Source organism: Sturnus vulgaris, chromosome 11 (assembly GCF_052056855.1).
Source record: "Sturnus vulgaris isolate bStuVul1 chromosome 11, bStuVul1.hap1, whole genome shotgun sequence".
Taxonomy (NCBI): Eukaryota; Metazoa; Chordata; class Aves; order Passeriformes; family Sturnidae; genus Sturnus; species Sturnus vulgaris.
The window spans coordinates 12,971,788-12,986,255 of record NC_142253.1 but is presented as its reverse complement, the minus strand read 5'-3'; the positions used below and the strand labels follow the sequence as shown (position 1 = coordinate 12,986,255).

Sequence of the window (14,468 nt, the reverse complement as noted above, 5' to 3'; positions counted from 1 at the left end):
GTTATGGACAGGTCTGTGTGTTCCTCACATCCATAAGGATTGTTCTAACATCCCAAGCACATTACATGGTTGCTCTGCCTACTGCACATGTATTACGTTCCATGGATCTAAATTAGCATATGTCGGATTTTCCCCTCAAACTACTCTATTGTTTGTAAGAAGAGTCAATTTTTTTTTAACTTTGTAAAATAAATATTCTCAGATTCTCCTCCATTATTGCCAAAAATATAAGCCTCACACAGTTCTGGGATGGACGCAGAGAGGGTTTCCAGGCACTTCTCTTTGCAACCTTTATATTTTTCTTTTTTTCTTTCTTTTTTTTTTTTTTCCTTCCCCGCTCTTTTTTTTTATTATTTTCTTTTGGTTTTTTTTTTTTTTTTCTTAAAAGAAGACGAAAACTCGTTGGACTCTATAAATAAAGTGGAGATAGTCCTGCGGAAGGGGAGAGGGGCCTGCACCCCTTGCTGGCAGGCGGCTGCAGTTCCTCCCACCTCGTCCGTGCCCTATTTGCACACAAACTGGTCCACGATCTCTGTGCACAACTTGCATTTCACGTAGCAGCACCAGTGGAACTTGCAGTGGCAGCGCTCTCGCTGCACCGTCTTGAACTGGTCGTAGCCCCGGCCGCAGCACATGAGTTCACAGCCGTCCATGCCCTCCGAGGTCTTATTGCACAGGCGGCCCTGCGTGCCCAGCGAGCCCGTGCTCTCGTTGCGCACGCAGTAGTCGGGGCTGGGGTCGATGTACACCAGGTCGTGGATGGTGGGGGCGTTGAAGCGGCTGTTCACCTGCACCAGCTTCCCGCGGCTGTTGAGCTTCATGGCGGCGGCGCTGTCGTACTTCTCCTTCAGGGCATCGCCCACCTTGCGGAAATCGGCCAGCTGCAGCCAGCAGGTCTTCAGGCTGCAGGAGCCAGAGACGCCGTGGCACTTACAGGCCACGTCAGCCAGGTTGTACACCGTCTGCAGAGTCGGGGAGAGAAGCAAAAACCATGATGAAAGACTAGCACGGATGTGAGAGCATTCACACCCCTCATCTCCTGCCCTCCGTCCTATTGCCACCGGCCTCTCCACAGTATTCACCTGAGCATCCTCTCCTCCAGTACGGTGGGAAGGATGAGTCAGCTGAGACACCCATGCACCCCTAGCACCCCAAAGAGCCAGGAGGAGCAGGAGGAAGAGGGCAGAGTCTCACCAGCCTCTCCCCACAACGGAGACAGCCTCAACAGCACACACTCAGACAGCAGCATCACTCAGGCTGCACTCAAATTTTAGGAATTCATTCTCACGCCAGCAAAGGATTTTGCTGTTTCATTGAGAAATGTAAAACATCTCCTTATTTTCTATCTGAGTTACTCTCCCTATTGATCTCCACTTGAGGCTGCAATTAGGGAAAGAGTTAAGATTCCTCTTGCTCCTGGCTCAGCTGCAGCTGATTGTCTACTCTTGGCTCAGCATCCTCCTCCTATCCCAAATACTGCTCTGGAAGAGCAACTTCATCCAAGACGAAACCCCCAAACACCTATGGGTGGGAGTCAGAGCTACATAGCAATATCCTCTTTACAAAGCTTTGGCAGGGAAACCTCAGTCATTTGCCCTGTACAAATAAAATAAGAGTCAGTGTTGACACTGCCCCAAAAATCCTGGGGTCTGACACATTAGATGATACTGTAGACAGCTTCCACCCAGCAGTTACAGAGTCTTAACGCTGCCAAATGGCACTGCAAAGATCAGGCTGAGGAAGGAAAAAACTCCTTGAGTCTCCGTAAGCAACTGTGAAAGTGTCATTTTTCTTCTTGCTAATACTAATTGGCCTGTCCACTGCTTTCAGACACCCTCCTCTTACATTTAAATACTATTAATTTTCAATTATAATTCATCCTTCTTTACCTTAGAACACAAGTGTAAAGTCTCAGCCGACTATTGCTGGCACTTCAAGCTCTAGGAAAATAATGATTTTGGCTCTTCATATTCAGACTATTAAAAAAGTTTACACCCATTCATTTAAAGCATTTTTGAGATTAAAGAAACCATGAAGACATGTTCAACCACAGAAGACCATGTTTTCTAATAGCATAGAGAAGCTTTTCACATACTCTTAAACCAGGCAAAGAAAAAAAGAACAATCCTGTGGCACAATTCCAGCCTGGGAAGCCCAGCACACCCAACTTCCTTCCAACAACACACACTGTCCTGGTTGGAAATACCAACTAATAAAATCCTGTTCTACAGAGAATCCACAGCAAGCCGGGCACTTTTCATGGAACAATACAGAGGGAAACACAACACGCTTTGGTCCCAGCCTCCCCCACGAGGAAAGCAACAGGACTGTCAGACAACCAAAAGCAACACCAACTCACGCACTCCCCACCCACCCACACCCCGTATTTGCCTTTTTCTTGTTTGGTGCATCAAAACAGAGACAAGCCACGGTGGCTGCTCAGTGCCCCGCTTTTTTTCCCCAAAAAGAAGGGCTGAGGAGGGCGTGGAGGGACAGGCTGCCGTGCAGACACTCACTCTTCTGCCGGCCTCGTTGTTGTGCAGGTTCATCATGATGCGCGCGCTCTCGTAGGAGCCTCGCTGGTAAACTCGCTCGCGCTCCCGGGCGTCCACGAACTCCTTGGCGAAGCGATATCCGTACTCGATGTTGTCCCCGCAGCCGCCCCACAGCCAGTCCCGGGGCAGGTCCTTGGGGCGCGCGGCGCGGCTGCAGCCGCACGAGGACAGCTCGCCCTCGCGGCACGCGCGGCTCATGGCGTTGACCACGCCGGCCGCGCTCACCGCGTAGGTGAAGGCCGTCTCCCGGCTGCCTGCAGAGACACAAGTGGGGTTAGGGGACAGCCACCACTCTGCTGATGGGCCACGAGGACAAAGGTTCTCCAGAGCCACCAAGCTCACTCACACGGTAGAAGGTAAAGTAACCCTGACCCACGCTGCCCGAAACACCCTCGCTCTGAAAGAACCAAGTGAACCCAAGCCATTTGAGCACACACAGTTTGTCAAGAGCAGAAGTCACTTCTCATTCGTGCTGGGCCAAAGCAGCCATGCCTGCATGTGAGGGGAGGGAAGGGCAACAGGATCCCCGTCCTTCAGAAGAAAGAGATGTTAAATACAACCTTGAAAAGCCCGGTTCTTAAATTACTACTTCTCAAACGTGATTGATGCTCTTCACCCACTTATTCCAATTTATTTAAAGTTCAAGCGTTTTACGAAGTCTCCTGGTATCGAAAGAAACACGCAGCAGAACAACACACAGCTTCCCACCCTACACATTACACATTAGCCAGACACTTCTGGAGGAGACTATTTAAAACTAACAACAACCTGTGCTGGTTATTATCCACCACTCCAGCTCTTGCGAATATGGCAAGGGAGCCCATGGACGATAATTTTTACAAATTACAGGGAAGAAAAAACCCTTGGCACAAGGTGGCCTTGAAGGTTTTCTCCTGCATCTGGTGCCCTTAAATGGAAATGGAAAACCTCAAGTTTCCAACTTTCGTTAAGAAAAAGTTACAATACCCATAATGTAAGACACGGCCACATACCATCCTATTGACAGTATCTGATCCCATCTCACTAAGTGTCTGACTTCCTCAATCACTTTTCCAAGGGTGCCACAAATTCTGAGTACAACTAGCAAAGCTGGCAGACAAACAAGCGTAAAACTTGCACTAGAGAGCAACACTTGAAGTTTGTTTTTCTCCTTAAGAGACATCATCCCAATGGGTCTTCTCCAAGATTCTCAGAATGACTAAGAATAGACTAAATATTTCTTTTCTGTTTATATGATTTAAGTTTTATTCCTAATCTTTAGTCTAATCAATAGATCAAGCTAGCTTTTAATCTTGATTTTACGTGATTTTACTTAGGGAATACCATGGGCATTTGAAAACTTAGGACTTTAAGAGGCTGCATTTTTGGGCAAGTCATGTATATTTAGACAGCAACATTTTTAGGCAAATCTCTTTGTGCAAGACATATCATGACAGGTCAAATCTAATAGGAGCTTTCAAGCACTTCTGAAACATAAATAATTTGAGGTCTGGTTCATATTTAACATCACGATGACACCATGATCAGAGCAGCTTTGTTAATACAACAGCTGTCATCCACTGGATTAATTTTAGTAATAGAGGCTGGGTTTAAATGGGAAAAATCAGAAATCTTACGTTAGGAAAGATGAGACTTAAGGAAGACCCGAAGCACTTTGCTACCTCACACAATCTATACTCACAGACACCTGCTCTTGGACGTATCTACATGAATTGTGGGTATAAAGGGTTACAGGAGTAGCATTTTCAGTTAAAAAAACATTGGCTTGATGTGGTGACTTAGGCCTTGCATCTACTGCAAACTATAGCAGGGGGAACCTCATACAGATTTTAATGTTCCCGTTTGCTCTGTAACACACATTTTTGGATTAATTCCTTCAGCAAAATTTCCACTATATTGAGAGGAAAGAAACATGGTCTGCTTTGGACCACAGGACTCGCCTCTTCCGTTCCATTTTTGTTCTTTTTCATGTTTAGTTAGCTCATGCTTTCACATGGTTAACTCTGCTGCTTATTGTGGGATTTAAACTCATAAAGCTGACTATTTTTGACTAGTTCTCATTATTACCCTGGAACAAATTTTAAAGAACTTACTCTTAGTGGGAAGGAGAAGGAAAGGCTTGGGTACAGGAAGGAGAGTTGCCCTGCAAGTTCCCTCCTTGAACATTTAGGCAAATTATAAAATAGCATCAGCTGCTGAAGTACACTTCAAGCCAACACTGCCTCAAGTCATCAACCCCAGGAACACATTAAGAGTGATGGTTCCACACGGATGAGTTACTCTGAGTTTTCTTTTTTCTTCTTCTTTTTTCAGTCTTTAGGCACAACTGTGCTTTCCTTCACTGTCAAACATATCTGTCTTTTCCCACAGTCCAGGATTTCTCTCTATTGTAGCCATGGCAAGCAAACACACATTCCAAACACGTTCGAGTCCCCTCTCTCCCATATATATAAAACATAGAAATGGAACTGTTCAATATACACACACTGTAGGAAGCCACCCACAGAGCAAGGCACTGAGCTTTACACTCGATCTGAATAAGTCTGCAAGAACAGAACCGTTTTTTTTTTTTATACCTGAACATAAGATACAAAATGTTCTTTGTCTTGCATTTTAAAAGCATTCAGCATCAGGCTGAAGGCAGAATAAACTGGACCCCAACCACACGGAGCTGTAGGGGGAGGATGCAGTGATTTTTGTTTCCTGTTAGCACTTAGCTGTGTGTGCAAAGCCATGTGCAGCCTGCACAGGGCTGGCCACAAAGCCAGGAGATGGCAGCGAGCACCGTGCCCGACCTGGGAACCAGCAGCCAAGGAGAGCAGTGCAGAACACAGGCCCTAAAACTTTACAGTTCAATAAGCCACAGAGCAAGTTTCCAAACCCAAGGGCAGGTTTATTTGTACAGCTTTAGCTAACTGCAGGGTAAATCCTGGAAGAAAGGCTGTCCATTGACACACGGGGCCGTGGCTGTGCCGGCGGGCAGTGCCGTGCCCGGGAACTCTCTGGGGCGCAACCAAGGGCACGTGGCAAAATCTCCCAAACAATGTGCACTCAGAGCCTGCCCCTCCTGCACTGCTGGGAGCAAGGGGTATCCCACAGCCCTCCACACAGCCCATGGCAGGCTGAAGTCAATGGGATCAGGGTCTGAAAGTGTCCACTTTTCCTGCCATGCACAGCAACACCAACTGGTCATTACTGAGGGTCAACGTGAAATACCACAACTGTTACACCTCTTTCCTTGCTCTCAGTGAATACACTCTTCATGCTCTAACTCCTGAATATGGCTATTAACCTTGCTTCCATCTGCAATTAGAATAAGTGGCTTAATTACATGATGAATTGCCGTGTAGACATCAGCTAATACAGTCACATCCAGCAAAAGGGTGCGGCAAAGTTATTTAACTTGAAAGGAACCACCTTTAAATAGATCTCTCATACCTGGGGAGGGCAGAAACATCGATTCCAGAGACAGACACCACAAATCACGGGCCCCATCCTGTACACTCCTTCACACCCTGAACTAATTTTCACTTGATTGGATAATAAATAAAGGATGAAGGATGAAGGCCTAAATTTTAAACAGATTAATTTTCAGACATTTGTTACATTACTAGAACAGAGAGGTGCACAGAAGAAGTCTGCTTTCATGCTTTTAGATTTTTGCTTGGGTAAGGTAAAAAACAAAACCCCTCTATGGAGGGTTAATACTGTGCTTTAAAAAGCCTAGGGAAGGTTGTTTATCTAAAATCAAATGTTCCAATTCAGTACTTTCATGCAATAGATTTTTTTCTATTTGTCTGATAATCTCCAAATAAAAACTTTTAACAAAAACTGAGAACAAATGTGAATTGATGCATTCCTTGAACTTTAACTGGAGTCAGCCCATTTACAGACAAACCTAGACTGAGACTGATTTTAATACTTTTTCTTTTTCTAAAGCAGAAGAGAAAATCATAAAAGCTTTGCTTTACAATTCTAGCTAAAAAGCAGTGCTGCATTTGCCAGCGCACCGCTCACTACTTAAAAGATCACAAGTGTCACCCAGAAAAATAGGTGTTGATTATACAAATCAGCAATCTGACTTGAGAAAGTCAGAGGAAGGTTTCTCCATGTCCATGGTTAAAATTCTGCCAATGACTTTAAAATACTATGAGGTCCTTACATGCCAGGAAAAGCAGGCAGCACAGGAGCACTGGAGAAGGCCATTTCAAAGAGCATCTGATAGGGTTGGGTGTCCACCAAATTGTGATGTTAAACAAGAATCTGTCTCTTACCAGTGATGTGATTTCTTTAAAGGTCAGTTACAAGAATAATCACATATTTTACCATGATAGAACTGATCTCATGAAAATTACTGCTACAGTAATTTAAAAATAAAATTGTTTTCCTTAAAAAGAGAAAAAAATACTGTATCTGGAAATAAGCAAGGAGGAATTGCCTATAAACACTAATCGACAGAGCAGCAATTTTCAGTTAACCTCTGGACCAAGAGCGATTTATTATCCAGCTGCTAACTTTGGAACTAGACATGGACATCTTTAATTTTACAAGATGCTGATGGTTTTAATTCTTGTAGGTTGCCTTCGTTTTGTCTCAGGTTTTCTACAAAAGAGATTTCAGGGCCTCATTTTCCTTTCTCCCTTATTCCCATATGCAAATATATATTCCTACTTTGTTTTCCAAGACATATGGCTGGACACTGGTGGGAAATCACCTCCAGCTAAAAATAATCCAACTCCTTTGCCAACTTTTAGAAAAACTTGATTGTATACAGTACTCAGTAAGAACCTGGCAAGAGATTCAAGTGCAGAACAGTGTGTGCCATACATATCCTTAGACAAGAGTTTTAATCATAAAGATGTTGCTTCCTACCTATCTGCATGACTCTGCCAAAAACAGAGTTGTTGTCCACAGTGCTGCAATTCCATCTTCTATGTCTGAATTGATACTGGCACTCCTTAATGCCCGTCTTTGCACCCTCTCCAATGAACTGCATATGGTCCTGATACAATTGGCAGAGTTTCTTCTGTCCTTGGGAAAGCCCTGCTAGCTGGCTGCATAGTGGCTGGGCTCCTATAATGTACACCTCTGACATCTGAACAGGGTTCATGGGGTTCATGGGGTTCATCCCTAAAGACCTGCACAAAGAAAGATTTGCATTAATAAACAGAAGACTTCAAAATAAAATAAATTAAAAAAAAAAAATCCATAAATCCTAGACAGAATTGTAACTTATACATGAGTATACAACTGTTTTTGTTAACAAGTGAGGAAAAACCCCAGACACTTAAACATGAAACTTTTGTTTTAAGAACAGGACAGAAGTTACCAGTTTCCACCCATGTGGTTATCACCACACATTAGAGACTGAAGTATGACACAGACTTGGAAGACTCGCATCTAGGCAGCCTTTTACCAGCTTAAATTGATGCAGTAATAATAACAGAAGCTCCAAACAACTGCAAGGCCAGGAAAATAAATAAAGCAAAAATAAAAAAAGCTCTCCAAATCCCAATTTGTCTTAACATATATTTTATATTTAAGTCTGGGTTTTTCAATCTGATCTATTATAAACAAATAGGGACCCCCTTAGCAAGACAGAAGTTAGAAACTTGCTACAGACTACTTCTAGCATCTTCCAAATGACAACACAGGAACATATAGGCAAGTATAGTCATTCTAAACAAAATCAATTTTATTTTCTTAATTCTTAAAGTGTTCTTCACACGATACATTTCAATTAAAAAGTGGCTATTAATCCAAAAGCCATCACTGGAAAGAGGAGAGAAATACCTATTTCAAGAAGTCTCGACATCGTACACTATACAGATAATTTGCCAAACTAGGAATTTAAATGTATTCTTTTGTAACAAAATAGATTTGTAAACAGTTCAGTTACAGAAAACTTCAAACTGAAACTAAGTTCTTCCTTGTAAATCAGCATTTTCTCTTGTACATACAAAACATCTAACGAAAGGGAGTTGAAATGTCTTTTAAAAGAGAAACAATTATAATAATTTAAAGATGATAAAATGCATAGACAATCCACCAGATACTATTCTAAAAACTGTATTTTACAAGACGAGATGTTGCACATTTACCCTTATTCGACAGACCCGTTCCCTTTCCTACACAACATATTCCAACCAGCACACTTCTCCCCTGCTGCCTCGCTCCTGCCGCGCTCCCGCAGAAACAAAGTACAGAAGAAGCACAGAGACATTGAAGCAAGCAAATCTTGACACCCCCTTTCAAAACCAAGTCGATACGAGATGCTTACCACCAAGAGCTGGCTTCTATTACAACCTGGGTAAAAGAGGAGAAAACGGCCAGAGCCACTACGAGGTACTGAGAAGCCATTGTACTGCCAACTGTCCCCACAGCACCTCCGTGGATTAATGCTGCACTGGATTTCTAGAGGGGGGAGAAAAAGGATCAGATTGTTTATTGCTTCTCAGACCATTTTCGAGCATTCAAGTTTAAACAACGGAAGTCTCCGGGCCCCTTTTAACTTGACTCTGACTCGCCGGCCCTTCTCCCCGCCGAGGCTCTGGTGCCAGACACAGGCACGTCGCAGCTCCCGCTCCAGCGGGCAGAACCCACCCCCGCACCCGCACCCTCCCCCCGGACACCGCCTTCCCGGGGCGCCCGCCCGTCCCTCTGCCCCGGCCCCGCCGCTCCCGCACCCCGCCCGACACGGGACGGGACCGGGCGCAACAGCTGCTCCGGACACGGGACCCGTCCCCGCTGCCCCGGGGCTACAGCCACCCGCGGGTCCCGGGCCGGGCATTACCCCATCGCTGCCCGCGCCGGCGACGCGAAAGGCTCACGGCTGGCTAAAGGCGGCTTCAGGTCTGCAAAGCGAGCCCGAGAGGAAGGGGGACCGGTGCCCCGAGGGGTCGGTTCCGCGGGGGCCCGAGGGCTCCCGCCCGGGGATGTTGCCGCCGGTCCTTGCCCTCCCCCGTCGTCCCCTAAAACATCTCGGCTCAGCCTCGGGGCTCCCGCCCGCCGCGATCGCCCAGGCAGCCCCGAGCTCCGCGCTGGCACCGCGGTGACTGCCCCGACGGCAGCCCCGGGGCCGGGACCGGCCCGGGGAGGTACCAGGAGCGACAAGGAGCAGCTCCGCGTCCCGACCCGGACCCTGCAGCAACCGGGCTGCCGCCTTGGAAGTCAAACGCTTCCCCCGACAGGTCCCGCGATCACCGTCTGGTCCTCACACGGGACTCTCTCACTCGCTCCCCAGAGCCATTCCCGGGGTTTATTTCCCCTCCCCTCGGAAGGGAAAAAAAAAAAAAAAAAAGAAAGAAAAAAAAAAAAAAAAAAAAAGAACAAAAAAAAGGTCATTCCGACACTTGGGGGCTCCCTATTCCCTATTCATTCTCCAAAGGCCCTTAACGCTGAATTGAAGGTGTTCTTAATTCTAATTTATTTCTGTTTGCGAAGGGCCGGGAGGAGCGGAGCAGGACACGGAACCTGCGCGGGCACACGCGAGGAAGCTGCCACACCGTGGGGACCCCCATGCGCCGCTCCCCGACACTGCTCCGGGGCTGCAGCCCTGGGGCGAAGCCTCCCCGCACCGTGCGGCTTAAACATGCCCTGCCCGGGGGAGATGAGCCCCGCCAGGTCCCCACTGCTGGGGGTGGGTAAATGGGGGCCGGTCTCCGGCAGCAGAAAGAGCCCGCCCGCCCCACAGGGGCTCAGTCCCGGCTAAGGTGCGAACGCCGAGGGCGCGCAGAGCGAAGCGAGGTGTGCGCGGGGCAAGGGGCGACACCCAACAGCGCACAGCGCTGGGCTCCGTCCGTCTGTTACTCCTGGAAATAATGACAGTAACAAAGAAGAGCCATGAAAGTGCCCGAGCCCGGAGGAGGTCGGAGACGCCGACAGCGGTGCCGCCCGGCCCAGCAGTCAGCCCGGGCACGCCGAGCTGCCCGAAGGGGCGGGCGGGCGGGACCGGGACAGCGCCAGGATGGGGCGCTGCCCCCCTGCAGGGTCAAAGGGCACTGCCCGCTGCAAGGGCCCGGGTGCCCCCCGAGCTCGGGCGCTGCTCCAGAGCCCCCAGCCCGGTGGCGGCGCCCCGGGGAGCGCTGGCGGCCCGCTCCCAACAGGGGGCGGCCGCGCTCGGCGGCTCTGCCCTTCCGACGGCAGCTCCGCCGGGGCCCGCTGCCATCGCCCTCCTCGGCGGCGGACACTGCGCCCAGCAGCGCGGCGGAGGAGGCACCTGCGACGGGCCGAGGGAGGGCCCGGCCCTTCTGCACGCAGCAGCTGACAAGGTGCCACCAGAAACAACATACACCCACAAAAAGCCAACACTTAAAAAAAAAAAAAAAAAAAAAAAAAAGAAAAGAAAAAAAGAAAGAAAGGGGGGGAAAAAAAAAAAGGCAGACTGCCCAGCAGCACAGAGCACTGGAGATCGGGAGTGTGAGGCACCGTGTTCAACTTTGTAGGGCCGCGGAGATTGGGTTTTGGTATTTAACGCACCCCATGCGGAGCCCGCGCTCCTTGCCGAGATGAAAAGAGAGGCTTTTACAGATCCTGCACCGCGGGATCGCCTCTGATCCTGTTTTACACGGGGTGTCTGGAAAGCCTGCGAAGGCATCTGGTTTTCTAGGAGCACTACCAGCGGGCAGGCGGCATCCAGAGCCCGGCTCCGGGGGGCTGTAAACCGCGGGAGGCGCAGCGGCTCCGCGGGGACCCCCCGGCCGCCCCCTGCTCCCCGCTGCGCCTTCACAACCATTTGGAGGAGCGAGACCACGTCTCACGTTTGCAGGGAAATGCACTGGTCGGGTCCCGGCCCAGCTCTCCCCAGCGGAGGCGCAGAGGGGTTGTTTTCCCGGGGGTGAAGGCACATCGTGTCCTTCCCTCGGCGCCGGGGGACAGCCTCGCTCCTCGGTCCCGCTGAACTCCCCGTGACCCTCCGAGCGCAGCCCATTTACCATACAATTGACAATTAAAAACAAACAAACAACAAAAAGCCAACAGCCTTTCCAACATGGAGTCCTCGCAGCGCCAAGGGGACCCCGAGGAGCCGCGCTCCTCCGCGCTGACCCAGGCGGGACCCGCTGCAGATGCAGAGTGATAATCTCCAGAAACTGAGAATAAAATTAAATGGAGGGGGGGGGGGGCCCTGACTCCGGGTCCTCCGCTGGCCCCCAGCCAGTTCTCCTTAAAGGTACAGGCCACCATTAGCGCCGACGTTGGGCTCCTCCATAGCGATCCTCTTAGCGAAAGTTTGGGAAGTTTGGAAAGATGTCTTTAAACTCGCGTTAGGAGCCGCTGCCAGAAAGATGCACCGGGACGCGGCGGGCAGAGCGAGCCCAGCAAGTGTCCCTGCGGCGGGCAGCCTCTCTTCGGGGGGAAATTTAAAAGGAGAAGGAAAACCAGAAAATACAAGAGCTTTTCCCAAGTGGGAAGCAGAGCTCTCTCTCCGCGGTGGGTGAGAGCGGAGAGGTGGGAGCGCCCGGCGGTAGCCGAGGAGAGGAGGAGAGGCTGCCCCGCGCCGGGCCCCGCACCCCACCGAGCGCAGCCCACCCTGCGCGCCCGCGGCCCCCGCGGCGCGGAGCCCCCGCGTCCCGGCGGACTCACCTCCATCGCGCGGGATCGCCGAGCGGGAGCAGCCAAGTAATCCAAGCGCAGCAGGAGGAGAAACGGCGAGACGAAAGTAAAATCCTGGCTCGCAGGAGCCGAGCGGTATCGTCCTGAGCCGCGGCCGGGGGAGCGCGGGGGCCCGCGGAGCTGGCGGGGGGCGGCGGGCGAGCGGCCGCCCTGTCCGGCGCAAACCGAGCGTGTCCGACTGCGGAGCGGGGCACCAGTGCAGCCTTCTTTCCAAGGTCCATCAGCAATCGCAGTAATTAGGGCTTTCCACCAGCAGAAGAAGGAGGTAAAAAAAAAAAAAAAAAAAGCCAAAAAAAAAAAAAAGCCAAAAAAAAAAAAGCCAACCCAACACACGCACACAGCGCCCGTGGGCGTGATTGTGCGGAAGCAAATAAAAATCTTCACAAGCGGCAGCGAAAGCGCCGCGGGCGACGATCCGTCCCACCAGCCCAGGTGGTGCCGCCGCGGGGCTCCCCGCGCTCCCACCCGGCTCCGCCGGCGCTCGGGCCGCCGACCGCCCCCTCCGCAGCTCGGCGCGGACCGGCCCGCCAGAGGGGGACGATGGAGCCGAGCGGGTGCAGGGCTCCCCCCTGCCCGCCCCCCTTCACTTGCTTAAAGGCTGCGCGGTGCAGAGCCGGGGGTCCGCCGCTGCAGAGCCATCCCGGGGCCGGCTCCCTCCATTTTACACTGAGAAGAAAAAGCCCAAACAGAAAAAGAACTTTCTGCACAAGCGGGAAGGGGGAGGGGGGCTGTGCACGCGTGTGCCTGTCTTACGGGGCGACTGATCCTGCAAGGCGAGCAGGGGCAGGGGGAGGGGAGCAGTCCGGGCTTCAGGAGCTGCGGCTCCCCCAATCCATCGGTGCCAGAGGCGCCCAGCGCCGGGGAGCGGGATACGCGGGAGAAGAGCCGGGAGAGCAAGCCGGGGCAGGCGGCGTCGCGGCAGCCGACCCTTCCTCCGCGGGGCTCTGCCCCCGCCCGCTGCTGCCGGCCCCGCTCCCCCCGCGTCTCTCCCTCGCTCCTCTTCACCCCGCTGCTTAAAACTGCGAAAGAAAAAAAAAAAAAAAAAAAGGAAAAGAAAAAAAAGTTAAGAGAGCCAACGGCAGCTGGAAAAGTTTCTCGGCAGCGCATGCGCCCAGGGCCGGCCTATTGCAGACGGGGCTGGATTTTAAAGCTGTACGGCAGCGAGCGAGCGGGACCCCGCGCAGCCCCGGGGCGGGCGGCGAGCATCCGTGGTCCGCTTCACTCCGCTTACAGTCCGCTTCCCCGTCCCGTCCCGGCCGCCACGCTGAGTTCCGCATCACCGGGCCGCTCTCGCCGGTCAATGCTCGGCATGAGACCCCGTGAGGGCACATTGTTCCTGCAAAGCGGTGCCCCGTGCGCCCATCCCGGCCGGCGGGGTGCGTGCGGGGGTGCATGGGCTTTCCAGCACCGCCGGCTGCTCATCCTAGGCCGGGACAGGGGCACACGTACAACCATATGCATACAACCATATAGGTGTGTACCTATACGCATCCACACCCATCTACACCCATGTCCACGCATGTACACCCATCTACACACATATACACCCATCTACACCCACGCACAAACATATACACACATCTACCCCCATGTACACCCACTCACACACATGTACACTCATCTACACCCATAGGCACACGCGTACACCCATGCACGCACATGTACAGCACATCTACACACATCTACAGACATGTACACCCACGGGCGGTGCCGGGCCGGCCCCGCGGCGCTCCCCCCGCACACATGTGTACACAATGTGCTGCGCACATGGCCGCGCCGAGGGGCTGCCCCAGCATTCCTGCCGGGCGGCTCGGTGACAAGTCCTGCTTGTCGCATGCTCCGAGGCGCGGAGGCGGCCGCGTGTGCTGCCTGCCAAAAGGGGGACGGAGCGAGCTCGACGGCTCGTGTTCCCCCTTCTGCAGCGGCTTTTTGCCGCTGTAAATTTGGCAAGTTGTTGACAAAACTGTTTGGGTTAAATAGAGTAAGACTCAATGAGAGCTACAGGGGAGAGGGGCTTCGCGGACCCTTTGCACCTCCCCGCTCTTTCCCCGCTCTGCAGCCCTCGAGTTTTTATTGCACCTCTCCCGTCCCGTGTGCACCCAAGCACAGGAAATGGGAGCGTTCCTCCAGCCATGCCGTAACTCCGCAGCATTTCCCCTGTATCCGTCTGCAACTGTGGGTCCACGAGGGGATCCGGGGGAGGGGGCACATTATCAAAGCAGCCCTAGGAAATCCAACCAGGCTGCGAGAGCAGCTCCGCTATCAATAAATGCATTCACTCCTTCAAAGCCATTCCAGCGC

The 14,468-nt window shown here is 51.4% G+C and overlaps 1 protein-coding gene across 3 annotated transcripts; it reads right to left on the bottom strand.

Moving 5' to 3' along the window:
- Positions 1-310: 310 nt before the first annotated feature.
- Positions 311-12,435, bottom strand: WNT5A (Wnt family member 5A). 3 transcript variants are annotated; one of them, XM_014869588.2, is made up of 5 exons: positions 12,138-12,435; positions 8,836-8,969; positions 7,428-7,693; positions 2,517-2,809; positions 311-962 (listed from the first exon to the last, which is right to left on the bottom strand). In XM_014869588.2, exons 1-5 carry the CDS (start codon positions 12,141-12,143, stop codon positions 504-506), a joined length of 1,158 nt encoding a protein of 385 aa, XP_014725074.1. In that variant the 5' UTR covers positions 12,144-12,435; the 3' UTR covers positions 311-503. The 3 variants fall into 3 exon arrangements, with proteins under 3 accessions (XP_014725074.1, XP_088027657.1, XP_088027656.1); XM_088171531.1 differs by lacking the exon at positions 12,138-12,435 and adding an exon at positions 9,773-9,825; XM_088171530.1 differs by lacking the exon at positions 12,138-12,435 and adding an exon at positions 9,349-9,441.
- Between the last annotated feature and the right edge of the window lie 2,033 nt (positions 12,436-14,468).